We start from the raw sequence: 14,624 nt of genomic DNA on the forward strand, positions 1-14,624 counted from the left end.
ACTGAAAGCTGGTCACAATCCTTTTTGTACGCTCTATAAAAGATCAAGTATCTCTTAAGACCGAATGATTAAACAGGCTGAACAAATTCTTATTCCTGTGACATTTCAGTACAGCTCTGTAACACTAAACCAAGGCAACCAAGGAGGTTTTTGCTGCACTTCTGTGTGATCCTTGTTGTAGTCACCACAGTCAGACTGACACAAACACAACAAACACAAAATGCTTTTAGTTGCTATAATATATTTAATGCAAAGGCAGTTACAAAATGTCTCTATGTATTTCCACCATTTTAGCTTCAACTCAAACAAGCCCCTCCAGTGAAAACATTTATAGATTATCTACCGGGTGTCTCATTTGACTACGCAGACGTGGCCAAACCAATTTGCTTAGCCTGGGAATCAAAGATAGCATAGTACTCCCTGATGAAGACATCTCCCAGGATCCAGAGCTGGTCAGAGCCACCCTGGCCAAAGCCAGTACTGCAACCGTAGGAGCTCTGTGAAGAGACAACAGAAAATGCATTTACTTCCCCAAATCTTCCCCAAGTGTAGTGTTGAAAACAATAGAATGAAACACGATAATATAACGTTCTATTGCAGTGGGAGGTAGGGGTTTTGACTGACCTGAGAGACGTAGGCAGATGCGGGGATGGTGAAGGCGTTTCCGTTGAGGGTGAAGGTGACTTCGGGCATGCTCCCGATGTTCTGACAGCTCACTGTGGCCTGTGAGAGGAACATCACAAATGGAGCTGAATAACGTGTGGCAGCAGAAGTTGTATTTATTGGTTTATTACATGTTTTCAGCTAAAGCAAGTAACCAAGTCCTGCTTAATATTTTTATTTGAAAGTTTTCACGTCAGAGCATTGTTCACTCTGGGTTTGACAAATTTCCTTCAAATGGTACGGTATGATGGTATGACTCACGTCTCCGTACTGGTCGGTTGAGGCTCCAACCCAGGAGTTCATGTTGTTGATGTCACTGGTTGGGCCAACGATCAGGGAGGTACCGGTGTCGATGATGGCCTGGCAGCCACCAGAACAGGCCACAGTCTGTCCATTGATGGTAACGCTGAGAGGAGAATGAGCAAAAGGTGGGTTAGAGTCAAGCTAGGAAGATTTGTGCAAAGTACTTTTGTTGTGGGTATTTTGAATGTGTTCATTATTTGTACCTGTCCATTGCAATCTGCCAGTAGGTGGCAGAGGACAGAGGGATCCAGGTGATTTGTCCAGTGTAGTGGCTGCTGTCAACACCACCAAAGACCACCTCACTGCCCTGTTCACTCTGGCTAAATGCGAAAAAAAAGAAACAAAAGTTGTACTTTCTCTAAATGTCAAGGGAAATGAGGGACTCACAACGGACAGATTTCCATCCTGTTTCAGTACCTGCTCAGGTAGACGGAGAACATGGCCTGAGACACCAGTCCTTCATTGACCATGTTGTCGAAGACGGGCACGACGTTGTCAGAGGCAATGGCCTGGAAGGCCAATCCCAGGATGCCATCAGCCACCATGTTAGCCATGAAGGGAGCCTCTGTTTGGCTAACTCCAAACACCTGGTTGGCCACAGAGATGCCACCCACCTGGACACACAAGACAGCTGTCAGTCATGGTCACAGAGATATGGCTGTCTGACGTCTAAATAGACTACTGTTTGGCAATTTGTTTTCAGGGGCTTTGGTTACCTCAACAGTGTCAATGGCCAGATGTCCAGTCATGCTGCCGGTGCCGTACTGGATGGACAGAGACTCGCTGCCCCATTTGAAGGTGCTGGACTGCTGTGGGTTGAATTTATTGTGGTTCTCTGCAGAGGATTGGGATTCATTTTGCCAAGTGTTAGTTGTTAAACAACAAGTAATTGAATCTTCTACAAGTAATATATAACAAACAAAAAAATACTGCATTACAAGTTAAACTGTAATCCTGACGTTTTCCCTAAATAGAATCACACACATATTAGAAGCAAAATGGACTTTAGTGTCAAAGACAGAAATAGTGTCCCTAGAACCATTTTCCCAAATTACCTTTTCAGTCAAAGGGGCAATATTATGGAACTCTCTGCCAGACCAATTGAAATCTATTCCAACATTAGCCACCTTCAAAAAATATACCAAATTGTGGCTAATTCAGGAACAATATTGCTCTCGTGTTTGGTTTTAACACTGTGCTCTATCTGTATACTTTCTTTCCTTTTTCATTTTGTTCCTTTTTTTACATTTCTGTCGTATGTTTAATAATGTTAATCGTTATTTTTAAGTTTTAAACCAAAAGCCCTACTAGGGACAAGTGTCATGAATTAGCTTCAGTTAAAAACATCATGATACATCAGATGACTGTTTGAGCTTATCTAAGGCTTTTGTATCTGACCCTATCTAAATAAACTTTAATAATAAGTACTATTGTTGCAGAATTCCAGTTGAGGTAATCTAATTATACTACTGATGCATTGCTTTGCATGTTGCATCTGGTTAAAGTGACTCTACTGTAATACTACTTTAATTTATTAAATAACAATAAATATAAATACTAATTTATACTGTTTATTGATCCCCAGTGGGGAAATTACTTTAGTTATACTTTAGGTAATTTAATCTATAACAATCTATGCATTTGAGTTCATAGAATAATTACATGTTTTGTATGTAAAATATTATTCTGCAAAGCAACAAGTACCAATAGTTGTCTGTCTGACAAATTTGGTGGCAGAAAAAAAGCAGAATTAAGTAGTAAAAATTCTTAATTAAAGAAAATAATATACCTCAACATTGTACTCATTTACAGTACTTGTGTGAATACAATTAGCAACTTTCTACTCCTGTGTTTGAAGCACATCAGCTGACTTCTAACAGCTTGGTAGTCTCAGTAACACTCACGGCAGGCCTGGCTGGAGCAGTAGACTGAAGGGACCCACAGGTTGGAAGAGCCGGTGTCAAAGATGACGCTGAAGGACTGAGGAGGGGTGCCGATGGAGATCACACCATAGTAGGACAACTAGGGGGACACAAGAGGACAAATTAATAGATACAGACATGAACTAGAATCAAATGTAAAATATGTTTTGTTTTTTAAGTATTGAAGCAACAGTAGTGGATCAAAAACTTTTTCAGGAGAACTACTCTTTAAATGTCATCTCTGGTCTTGACTTACGTCAGCATCGTTGGTCATGGACTCAATACCGCTCTGGTAGAACTTGGCCATAGGGTTGTATGGATACATCTTCCTGTACTTCTCCCATAGTCCTTTCTCCTGCAGATCTTGCCTGGCAGTCTTTCCCTTGATCAGGGGAATCCTAAACATAGAAATGTGAGTGAAGAATCAGAATAAAACACACGTGTCCAGCATTTCATAGCTGGAGAAATAAGAAAATAGGCGTTACTTTGAGCTTTGTGCAAGTTTGAAAAGCACAATAGCTCAAAGCAAGATGGCCTTTAGACTTTCCCTCAGGAATACTAGATGGAGAGATTGTCTTTCAGACAATTCCGGTGTAAAATGTCAAAGAAATGAAGAAATGGCTTGCTTTTCAACCAGCCAGTTCAGACTTACTTGTGGATGCATTCGGAGAAAGCCACGAGGGCTGACAGGACCACGAGCCACTTCATCATGCCACTTTACTGTAGGACTAAGAAGTGAAGTTCCATTTGCAGAGACCGGCTCTTAAATACAATAAATCAAGGTCGTGTCTCGAAAATGCCCTTCCACATAACTTGATATCATGTATCAGCTGGAGATAAGAGATATGCGATATGATGCCTCTTATCTTGGAGCAAATATCCCATTAGACATATGAACAATAAAAACCTTTTACAATGTATTGTAAAAACATGTTGTGGCAACAATTTACTGTAAATCAAGAATCCTTTTTAAAATGCAGCTGGTATTTTGTATGTTGCTTGTACAGTTTGTTAAAACTAAATAAGAGAAACTATGCTTAATGTTATGCAACAGCCACTCATCAAAAGCTTTGTGTTTTATTGTTTTTGCTATTGCACTGAAATGAATTAGTTAAGTTAACTAATTAAATTAGTCATGCAAAAGCATTGGAATAGTGCTACTGTTTATCTCAGCAGTGTTGATGTATATCCATTTACTAGAGAAGTTGTAGAAAACAGCAAAAATAGTTATTCAAAGGAAACAAGTAAAATGATTGACTTTTATTAACTAACAGATCATTTGAATATATTAGGTGCAAGATAAGTGTTTAACTGATGTTAATGTGTTGACATGTAGATCAGGAGATTTGATGTCCAGAGCTACTGTTTAACATTGATACAGAGACTTTCCACAGGTTTCCAAAGGTGTGAGCTGAGGTTACATGAGCAGGGTTATCTCATAACAGTGATACGCAAAACAAAGACTCAGTGAAATGGCGTGATGTAAGAACAAAGGATAACAAAATGCAGCTAGTACACATATAGCCTACTTTGATTGCAAAGTGAATTATCATACATATTTACATCATTGACATTACAGTACTTTTTTAAAAGAAATTTACTTTGTGTGTAGTATTGATATATTCCTGTACTGTAAGTTAAATTAGTAATATCACAATATAGATATAAGTAAAAATCCTGCATTCAAAATGTGACTTAAGATACTAGATGACTAGATAAGTATCAGCATTTCAATGTAAAAGTACCCCCTGTGCAGAAAAAGAGCTTTGTATATTAGATAGTTACTTGTTCTGCAAATTAACGGTAGCTGTTAATGTATGGAAGTAAAAAGTAAAGCAGCATAAAGGAAATACTGAAGTACAATCACCCCAAACTTGTACCTGAGTAAATATACTCAGCATTCCACCACAGCTCACAAGATGTCTGGTGATTTATTGTTGTGTATTTAATTAAGTTGAGCGGTTTTGTTGTCTTTTATAAAACACTTTAGTAATAATAATGCTTCTACTATCAATACAAATACAAATCTTTCTATTACTACTTTATTTATCCATTTAATCTTGTTATGTATTTCGATAAAACAGAGGGGGGAAGAATTCAATGTTTTATACAAGATGCTGTGAAGGGACAAAAAGGCAGTCTGTTTCTCATGACAGCTGCTGTGTTTTCACTTAATTTGAAAAAAAGAGATCTATACATAAGGACATTGCATCATCTGAGAAGCCAGAAAATAAATTACTTATCAGAGTTTGTTAAGATCCTAATATAAGTGAATATGTGTGGAAATATAAACAAGTTCAATCTTTTTTGAAAATGTCCAGGTGGTATGGATTTGTGTCAGTTAATTAGGTCATCACTTCAGTTACATATCAGGGTCATGAGTTTGCTCATGGAAGTAAAGTGTATTATGAACATGACCTTCATCATAATCAGAACATTATTAAAACCATGTGACATCAACACACATTATGTTTAATTAAGTAACATAAATTGAACATGAAAAAAGGCCACAGAGCAAGCATTCAACAACAATGTTATTATAGTTTACTTTTATCAACAGTGATATTTATTCATTTCTCTTGTTAAATTACCAGAAAGTGAGCATGAAAACAAAACAGCAAATGTTTCAATTGTTCACAAATACCTTCTTTGTTTTTTTAAGTAAAAAGTGTCAGATGTCTGGTGTGGTTCTTGTTTGGAGAGACATTTCTGTTTCTGTCCTTGATGTGTGTATTGATATAATCCAAACTATGTGTTTTAGTGTATACAGACACACAAAGAACACAGCCATTGAAGTTTAAATATGCATTTCTGACGCACAGCATTGTTAAGTCTTCACTCAGGATGATGTTTCGGCTCTGCTTTTTTTCATCTCAATGTTGGGCATCTATTAAAAGTCCAGGTTTTTGAAGTCTTCAGTGCATCTATACTTGCTTTCACCGTAACGGGTGCACACCAAGTGGGGGAAACAGGGGCAGGTGTGATGTTGCCTTTTCCCCGGGTAGGGCACCTGCAAGTGAGGAAAGGAGTGGGAGGGATAATCTGACAGTTTAAATCCTTCATCAGCTGACAAGGGGAGCTGCAGGTCTTTAAAAACCTGAATTAAGAGACGGATGTGGTGTTAGCAGAAGTAATTCTCTCCAATCTCCAGATGATCAAAGTGATGTATGGCTCTGATTGGTCAGTTCACTCTGGAGAAGATCAATGGTCTCTGCAGTTATAAGCAGTTTTTCTAAAGCTGCAGCCGACCTGACAGCAGCTAGATATAATCTGAATTTCCTCTAACGCGGAAAACACATGTAACTGTGCGCGTGTGTGTGTGTGTGTGTGTGTGTGTGTGTGTGTGTGTGTGTGTGTTTGTGTGTGCGCGCGTGTGTGCATTATTCCGAAAGATTAGTGACATAACATTTCTCCCCACCTTGTGGCTAAACGGGTGGCATTCGTCCCCTTCCACACCTCTCGGGACACACATCCTAAGGCCCCTCAGCCAAAGACTGACGGCACAGCAAAAACCAAATCCACACTGCGTGTCTTTCTCACAGGCCTGCAGGACAGAGAGAGACAAAACCGAGAGAGGAAAAGGACAGACAGAAGATAATAAAAGTGACGTACAAGAAGAGTTTTTCTTTTTGCCAGTGACTCACTTGTATTTATAATTGCATTTATACTAGAGATTCCTTTTTAAATTTGAATCCATTTAATTTTACTTATCGTAATAGAGATGCCCTCTCATGTTTGTACAATGAAAGCCATTACTTATCCATCGCCTGTCATCTCCCTAATCCATTTACAAATGAAGAGCAATTGCAGGACTGAGATAATTTCCTCTCATTTTTCCATTGGCCTAGAAGTGCAGGAGGATGTGGTCTCCTGTCAGTCATGTGTGATCAATTCTATTTCAATTATCAAGAAAAGTGATCTGTACTTTGAATGTTTGCAGATATAGGTGTTTTAAATATAGTTTGAATGTAAGAAAACACACCAGAAATCAAAAGGAAAGGGATGGTTTTAAAAATATTACACGTACATACGTAGAGGTTTGAGTGTCCGTACAGCACACTTGCCAATGCTTAGAGAGAATTATTGTTAAAACAATTTGATTTGTTGATTCATCCATCAAAAGAAAATGATATTTGTGATAATTGTGATAATAACTTAATTTTATTTATTTATCAAGAAACAAATGACATTTGCTGGCTCTTGCTTCCCAAATGTGAGAATTTGCTGCTATTCTTTGTTTTATATAGTTATAAATTCAATATTTTTGATCAGACAAAAACAAGCAGCTTGAAGACATTACTTTAGGCTTAGGAAACTTGTGATGGGCATCTGTCATTATTCTACATGTTACAGACTAAATGATTAATTGACTAATCCAAATATAAACTGACAGATTAAGCAATAATAAAAAGGATTATAAATTGCAGAGTAAGTGATTCATTTATGAAATCACAAATTTTCATTTTCAATAGGAAATAAGACAATCACAGAAAGAGAAGATAATAACAATGTAACGTTTACTTTAATCTCAAAAGAGTAAATGGACTGATTAGTCATTTATTAAAAACAAAAACAGATTAAACATGAATGTAATAAACTGAATAAATAATACCAGAATAAAAATGACTCAACAGTGTGCAGCAGAGCCTGAAGCCTCTCACTCACCCCTGTGATGATGGCTCCTCTGGAGCAGCTGAGAGACACCAGGAGAAAGGACAGCAGCACCGCCCTAAAGCCCATGACAGCAACAGGAGAACTGGACTCTATCAACACCCACGACACTGGACAACAGCTGTTAACGGTCTGTGCACCTCACACTGGATCCTCTGCTTTCCAGTCAGTGTTAAAGGTGCCCAGTGCGCCTCAGAGGGGGTGGGGGGTGGGGGGGGCGCACACTCTCTCCCTCTCTTTATCCACCTCCAACCCTCACCCAACCCTCCCTCCCTCGTCATTTCTGAGATCTCCCCACACCCTCTCGCTGCCTGTCTTCTTAATAGCTTCGTCATCTTACTCATCTGGATGACGGCTGATGGAGGCTCACAGTAGTTCCCTTACCTGTACACTTCCAGTGTCTGGCCATACATCTGCTTGACAGAGTTTCCATGACTCAGTGTTTTTTTGGCCAACACAAAAAAAATGCAAAACTACTCAACAAGTGATTACGTTCAGGTGAACTAAAATGAATCTGGCACATCTTTGTGAGAAAAAGGGCACAGGTGCCATGAAATCCAGCGACATTTATCAGTGTGAAGACAAATCAACATCAAAGCCATTTAACCAGTTTACTGAAATTACCACAGGCTGACTCGTGAACTGGGCTTTGTACAAAGAGGGAAAGTGTTATTCCTTTTTTCATTATGGAATATGTGTGCCAGGATGCCGTTTATTGTGAACGTTGCTATCAACATTACCTGCAGTTTATTCACATTGAGAAAGCAAGGCCTGTACGGTTAATAACACCTGCTTTATTACACAAGCACTCTGCAATCAGTGTGATACATATGATCTTACTGTTATGACAGTATTTGTTAGATTTCTACACTAACGTGATATTTCTGCCCAGATTTAGTCTTTTTTGAGAGAAAGAATGACATGGTTACAACTCCTTTCTAAACCCTCTCGCCCTGTCTCTCACTCTCTCTCTCTCTCTCTCGCTCTCTCTCTCTCTCTCCCTCCCGCCCTCCCTCCCTCCCTCGCTCTTCCCTCTCACTTTCTATGTAGCATGTTGGCATACAGATTCTTGTTGAGGGATCCCTCCTCAGTTCCTCTTTCTGAGGTTACAACTTTACCCCATTAGGATTTTTTTGGGGGGGGGATTTTTCTTTCATTATGTGAGGGTCAAATGACACAGGGTGTCTCAAGATGTACAGACTGTGATTTGTGAAATTGGGCTAAAGTAAAATTAATGATACTGCCACTTGATGATTATTACTGTGTGTTAAAACATATACATTATAGTGGCATCCCTGAATTATATTAGTCAGTGTACGGGCAGGGTGTTGATACACTGACTCAGAGTCAGATCTCTATTCTGGTTTCATTTGGAGATTTACTGTAGTTGTAAGGGTGGCCATATGTAGCAAATAATGGGATTTAGTGTTGATGCCAAACTCTCTTTGTACAATGTAATATTACTTGCATGACTGTGTGTGTGGAGCGCATGCATGCGTGTATGAGTGTGCAGGTGTGTGTGTGTGTATGACAGAGGAACACAACTTGATGTGTACGTGGACTTTGTACATTATTTTGCATGTGTAAAGTTGTACGTGTGTTTGCCTACGTGCGTGCGTCAACAGTGATGAGCAGCAGGTTGTCAGTGGAAGCGGGGCTCTGGCTCTAATTTAAGGTGTAAGGAGAGAAATATGAGAGCGCAAAAAAAGAGGGGAGGAGAGGATGAGTGTGTACCCCATGGGTTAGTCAGCAGCACATTACCCTGCTGCTGGGGAGGTGATGGATTCCTCCAATGCAGCAGCCAAATAATTACATTCACCCATTTCTGCTTCGTCAGCAGTAGCACTGCTGCCTCGCCGTCTTGGGACAGGCAGCAGAAATCATGGAGGGAGGTAAGCCTAGGCAGAGGCCTCCAGCTAACTTTAGAAGAATACACAAAATCCATCAACAAAAGGCTGTGAGAAACAAGGTCCCTGCTTTAGACTCATAATACGAATGGTATATTTCAACAAAGTACAAAGTACAAGCATTGTTAAGTTCACATCATGTTGTTCAAGGGTTCATCATGCTGAATGATGTTTGTATCAGCCCGTTATGATTAATCTGATTTTGTTGCTGAAGATGATTTTAATTCTCAGTGATGAAATCTGAGTGTGGAAGAAGGATTTATTGTTTCTCCAAATAACTTTTTTTATGACAAAGCAACATGTGACACTGGAGCTGTTTTGGGGAACCTCAGCTTATTTTGACAGTCATCTGATTGTGACTGCCTGTGAAATGCTTGAGAACAAAGTGGGAACTAGATTATCAATGAAGATATGTATGTAATCAGGAGGAAGTATTAACTCAAGTAATCTAATTTCATATTAATGCAACGTTGAATATCCAAATCCTTTTCTCACTGGGATGGGATGGCATGAGGAATTATAGCTGAATGTAGAGAGGCAGGGTTTCATTTTTATAACTAATCCAGTTTATAAAATTATTTCAGAGAAGGAGGACCTAGCCCACATGGAAGAAGCCAGGAATGATATTCAGCAGCCTATATTAAGCTTCTATATTAAATGCTGATAGTAGAATGTGAAATCTTCCACGTTGGTAATTACAGCTTTAAAGAGGAACACCACCTAAATAAAGAATTCCAATATGTTATTTTAATTGCCTAAGAAATGTTCTATCACCAACTTCCTAGAACCCTGAGAGGTGAGTATTAAACTTTTGATATCATCAATTATAAAGTCTGGAGCTACTCCACACAGACAATGAATGGGAGACTTTGTTGATGTTGTTTTCATGTTTATACCTGAAGGAGCTTTGTTCTATTGTAGCGTTATCAGTTCCCAGAAAATCTACCCATAAACTCAGATTATTGCCCTGGCTGCTCTTAGTGTCATCTAGAATATTATTATATTTAAACATTGATACACCACAAGTGCTTGCCTACATGACACAGTGTTTTTCTTGTTTTGTTGCTCGTCATACGCGCTTTGTTTTGTCCTCGTTGGGACCCTTAGTGCACGTGACGAGCAGCTGACTTTAACCGGAAACGGAAGAAGCATACAAGCAAAACAAGTAATCTTCACACACAAGAATCTGAGTTTTGCAGTTATTTATGATTGCTAATAATGGAGTCGACCCTCGAACAGCATCTCGATGAAACGTAAGTTAATACCAGACTCTGTTTGAGTTCGTGTTTTGACCGTTGGGACGTTAAAGACGACTGAAAGCTCTTTGTTTGTCTGTGTTGTTTGCAGCATGAAAAATCCAGCAGTTGTTGGTGTGCTTTGCACGGATGAACAAGGACACAACCTGGGCTGTAAGAAAACACTGAGATACTTTTTCTGTCTGAGATTCATAGAAACATATTGCTTAAATGTATTCACACCAACCAAACTGGCCTTTTATCAAGGGCAGGGTAAACGCATCAGTTACTCAAACCAACTATCAGCTAATATATATAAGTATAAGTAAGTAAGTATATAAGTGTGTATATATGTATGTATATATATATATATATATATATATATATATATATATATATATATAAACTGTTTTAGACTCCCATAAAATCACCCCCAACATATCCAACCCACTGATGTTATTGGTGTTTTAAACAACTATAGGAGTCATCATTAGTCCAATTTGTAATAACTTTAATAATTTTTTTTTTTTAATTTCTTAATCTCAGTTTCTAAAACACTGTTAGAATTCTCAAAACATTAAATGAATAGTTCCCTCTCCCAAATTATAATTGTACATTAATTACTTACCTGTGTTACCTTGAATTCCTGAAGAACACTATTTTGTTATTGTTGTATGCGTTGATGATGAACGCAGGTGTTTTGATGCATTGGAGTAATTTGGGGGTTATCAAGATTTTTTGGGGATTCTTCTTTCACCATGGAGGAATCGGTCAAAAACAAAGTTTTCTTAAAGAATCCAAGGTAACACCTGGTAAGTAATATACAAATTAACATTTTGGGGTGAAATATTCCTTTGCATTAAATCCCCACATTTTTTTTGGCAGCACAATACTTTATGTCCCCTTTATCATTACATAAGCCAAGACAGCAAAGGCCCCCAAACTCATCTGACATCGAGACCTAACCCAAGAATAAAGTCAAATATTCTCTACAACCAAGTAAATTAACTCATGTCATAGAAACACCAGTGTCAACAGTCTGTTTACTGGTTTCTTACTGTTAATGTTCAACTTTTTGGGATGTCCCCTACTCACAATAAGGGCCATATATAACAATAATGTCAAACATAAAAAAAATTAAAGGGAACTGTTAATAGAAACAAAATGTAAATCCCCTCCATCACCTCATTATAGATCATTCAAATCACCCAATTACAACAAGTACAATTGTAAAATGCACATTTCTAAATGTGTACACCAAAAGTCTTGCTTCCAGTCTTTTTGTGCCAACCTGGGTCCTAATTAGTCCGAGGTCAGTCCTTCTCACAAAGTTAATAATGGCTTGTTACTAGGAATTACTCATGGAGAAATCTGCGCTAAATAACATGGTCGAGTATTATGCTTTTTTATACAACAAATAAAGTGAGGTTATTTGTGAGAATCACTAAAGTAAAAATGTCAGTATAGCATATGACACGCTCACTGACAACTGTCATGTGGATACACAGCTTTTCTGTGCAGTACTGAATATCACTAAATAAATTGACTCGACTAACACTTAAGATGACAAAAACACACAAGACCATAAAACAGTTTGTGCACCCAATATGCACAGAAGATCTAATCACCCAAACTACCTCATGTTGTCACAGTTGCATTTGGTTACATAAATCACAAATTTTAATTGCAGACTATATTTAGTCCAACTAAAGCTACATACATGGAAATACAACTTTGAACATTTCAAATGTCACACAACCAAAACATCAGCTGGCATTCTCTTCAAGGAATATGAAGCTACAGCAGCTGATTTAGCTTAGCATAGCACAAACATCTCGGCAAAGATAACAAGAAGCCTCTAAAAAGCCTCTAAAAACTCACTGATTAACACTTTATACATAGTTTGTTTAATCCATACAAATAACAAAAATGAAAACATCAAATTGTGGTTTTTACAAGGAATTATGTGCCGTACTGTGGCTCGGTGCGGAGACTTCCTTGAGTCTTGTCTGGACTGTGGGGTTGCCAGGCAGCCAGCAGGTCCTCCAGAAAACTATTCCTTCAGGGGGGATGTTAGGTGGACAGTAGGGGAAAACATTCCAATTGTCTCCTTGACCTAAAAAAGAAGTAATCATTCATTGTGGATTTCTCTTTCTTCCGTTGCCTCTGGAGAAAGTTGCCACAAACTCTTTGAACCCTTCCCCTCTGAGAGGAGGCTGACGTCACAGCAGCAGCTGGTTCCCGTCTGCAGTCAGCCTCGTTAACAAGGCATCCCATCCTGGACTATACTCCTGTCCTCTGCACATTCCATATATCCTGACATTTTGCACATCCCTCAACAATTTTGCACATCCTGCTCTAATCGATACAGCCTCTTGTTTCTCAATATTAAAAAGTTAAATTATACATATTTGTTTCTGTATTTATTGTTTATTTCATAGCAGTTTTTAAATATGTTTATTTAACCAACTAACACTGTTCTGTATCTCACAACCACCAGGCCGCGGCTCCCTGTCTGATGACCATGGCGGTGTTGTGTCCGTTTTGGCCAAACAAGCTGGCGCTCTTACTAAAGACCCAACAGACAGTCCAACTGTGTGTCTGGAGTCTGAGTCAGGGTGAGCGCTGACACAACCTTTGTGTCTTTTTTTGTTCGACTGACTTGGATCGCCTCCTTTTTCTCAGTGAATTTAAGAAGTCTGCCCGTAGTGGTCTTGATGAACACTAGGGGCGATCAATAAATCAAGGAAAAGTTGTTAAAAGAGATCCAAAAATAAAAGAGCGAGCGTCTGAATCATTTGTACCTCAAACTGTGCTCCAAGTCCTGGCAAAGGAGTTTATTTTCATTTGCATGACTATGCTGCCACCTTCTGGACATTTCAAAACCTCTTCTGGTTCATGGGTATCAGTGACTACACCAATACTTAATGGATTATTATTAGTAAGAAGCCATTTTAAACATTAGACGTTATAGTAACTGTAGTTTAGACCACTTCTTTGCTGAGACTTGTAGGTTTCTCTCTAAGTATGGTAAGATTACGCTATTTGTCAATTTGTGAATCAATGCCTTGATGACTGGGACAGACATCAAATGTCAAAACAAAATATGTCAGACTGTTAATCCTTAAATTGTTTTATTGGGGTGTTTAAAGTAAAGTTTACACTGTAGATATTTATTCTTTTGAACTATTACATTTAAAAAACACCATCCCATTCATGGGAAGTTGGGACTATTGATTCCCATTTGACAGTACTAAATATAACTGTAGTACATAGTCATGACATCTTTGTAGTATTGATCAGTCATACAATAACTAATCAAACAGAATGACAGAGGTTGATTGGATTTATTAGTCAAAAGTCATTACTAAACAATTATGATTGTCAATCAGGTAAATGTTTGTCACAGTAAATTGTTTTTGTCTGTTTGTTTTGTAGAAACATTCTGGTGAGGAGTCATGGCACCATCACAGTAGCAGTCCACAAGATAGCATCTTGAAGACAACACGGCTCACTGAGGAATTTGTATTGTAAAGAAATATACATGTCAACAGGAACATTAGCACAATAACACAATCTGAATTTACTTTGAGAAAAGTCTGGAATTACACATGTCTCTTGTCCTTTCTACATTATTCCATAATTAAACATACATGATGCTATTCTAATACATAAAGTGAGATTCCTTTCTTTTATTTATATATACAGTGTATAGATATATATATATACACACACACACACACCAATCTGTCAGGTAAAGTTTTTTTATTGATGACCTGTACAAATTAGGCTCTGTATCATGTTATTTCTAGCCAAGGTAATGCTTTGTGTGTGTCTTTTTGTACACATCCATCCAGTTCAAGGCAGTCATGCACAGAAAAACAACCCTCAATAAACTTTAACCTGACTTTGTGTTGCCCTCT

The 14,624-nt window shown here is 38.3% G+C and overlaps 3 protein-coding genes across 3 annotated transcripts; 1 reads left to right on the forward strand and 2 right to left on the reverse strand.

The window, feature by feature from the left end:
* Positions 1 to 273: 273 nt before the first annotated feature.
* Positions 274 to 3,599, reverse strand: LOC117948208 (pepsin A-like). Its single transcript, XM_034877744.1, has 9 exons — positions 3,541 to 3,599; positions 3,145 to 3,286; positions 2,871 to 2,988; positions 1,683 to 1,801; positions 1,384 to 1,580; positions 1,170 to 1,286; positions 925 to 1,069; positions 625 to 723; positions 274 to 497 (listed from the first exon to the last, which is right to left on the reverse strand). Exons 1-9 carry the CDS (start codon positions 3,597 to 3,599, stop codon positions 360 to 362), a joined length of 1,134 nt encoding a protein of 377 aa, XP_034733635.1. The 3' UTR covers positions 274 to 359.
* Positions 3,600 to 5,344: 1,745 nt separating this feature from the next.
* On the reverse strand, positions 5,345 to 8,428 carry prok1 (prokineticin 1). Its single transcript, XM_034877242.1, has 3 exons — positions 7,554 to 8,428; positions 6,307 to 6,432; positions 5,345 to 5,898 (listed from the first exon to the last, which is right to left on the reverse strand). Exons 1-3 carry the CDS (start codon positions 7,626 to 7,628, stop codon positions 5,779 to 5,781), a joined length of 321 nt encoding a protein of 106 aa, XP_034733133.1. The 5' UTR covers positions 7,629 to 8,428; the 3' UTR covers positions 5,345 to 5,778.
* A 2,108-nt stretch (positions 8,429 to 10,536) lies between these two features.
* Positions 10,537 to 14,613, forward strand: lamtor5 (late endosomal/lysosomal adaptor, MAPK and MTOR activator 5). The gene is made up of 4 exons (XM_034877690.1): positions 10,537 to 10,719; positions 10,814 to 10,875; positions 13,202 to 13,319; positions 14,140 to 14,613. The coding sequence occupies exons 1-4, from the start codon at positions 10,685 to 10,687 to the stop codon at positions 14,198 to 14,200; spliced, it is 276 nt and encodes a 91-aa protein (XP_034733581.1). The 5' UTR covers positions 10,537 to 10,684; the 3' UTR covers positions 14,201 to 14,613.
* The last annotated feature ends 11 nt before the right edge of the window (positions 14,614 to 14,624 follow it).

This window comes from Etheostoma cragini, chromosome 7 (assembly GCF_013103735.1).
Source record: "Etheostoma cragini isolate CJK2018 chromosome 7, CSU_Ecrag_1.0, whole genome shotgun sequence".
In the NCBI taxonomy this organism is placed as follows: domain Eukaryota; kingdom Metazoa; phylum Chordata; class Actinopteri; order Perciformes; family Percidae; genus Etheostoma; species Etheostoma cragini.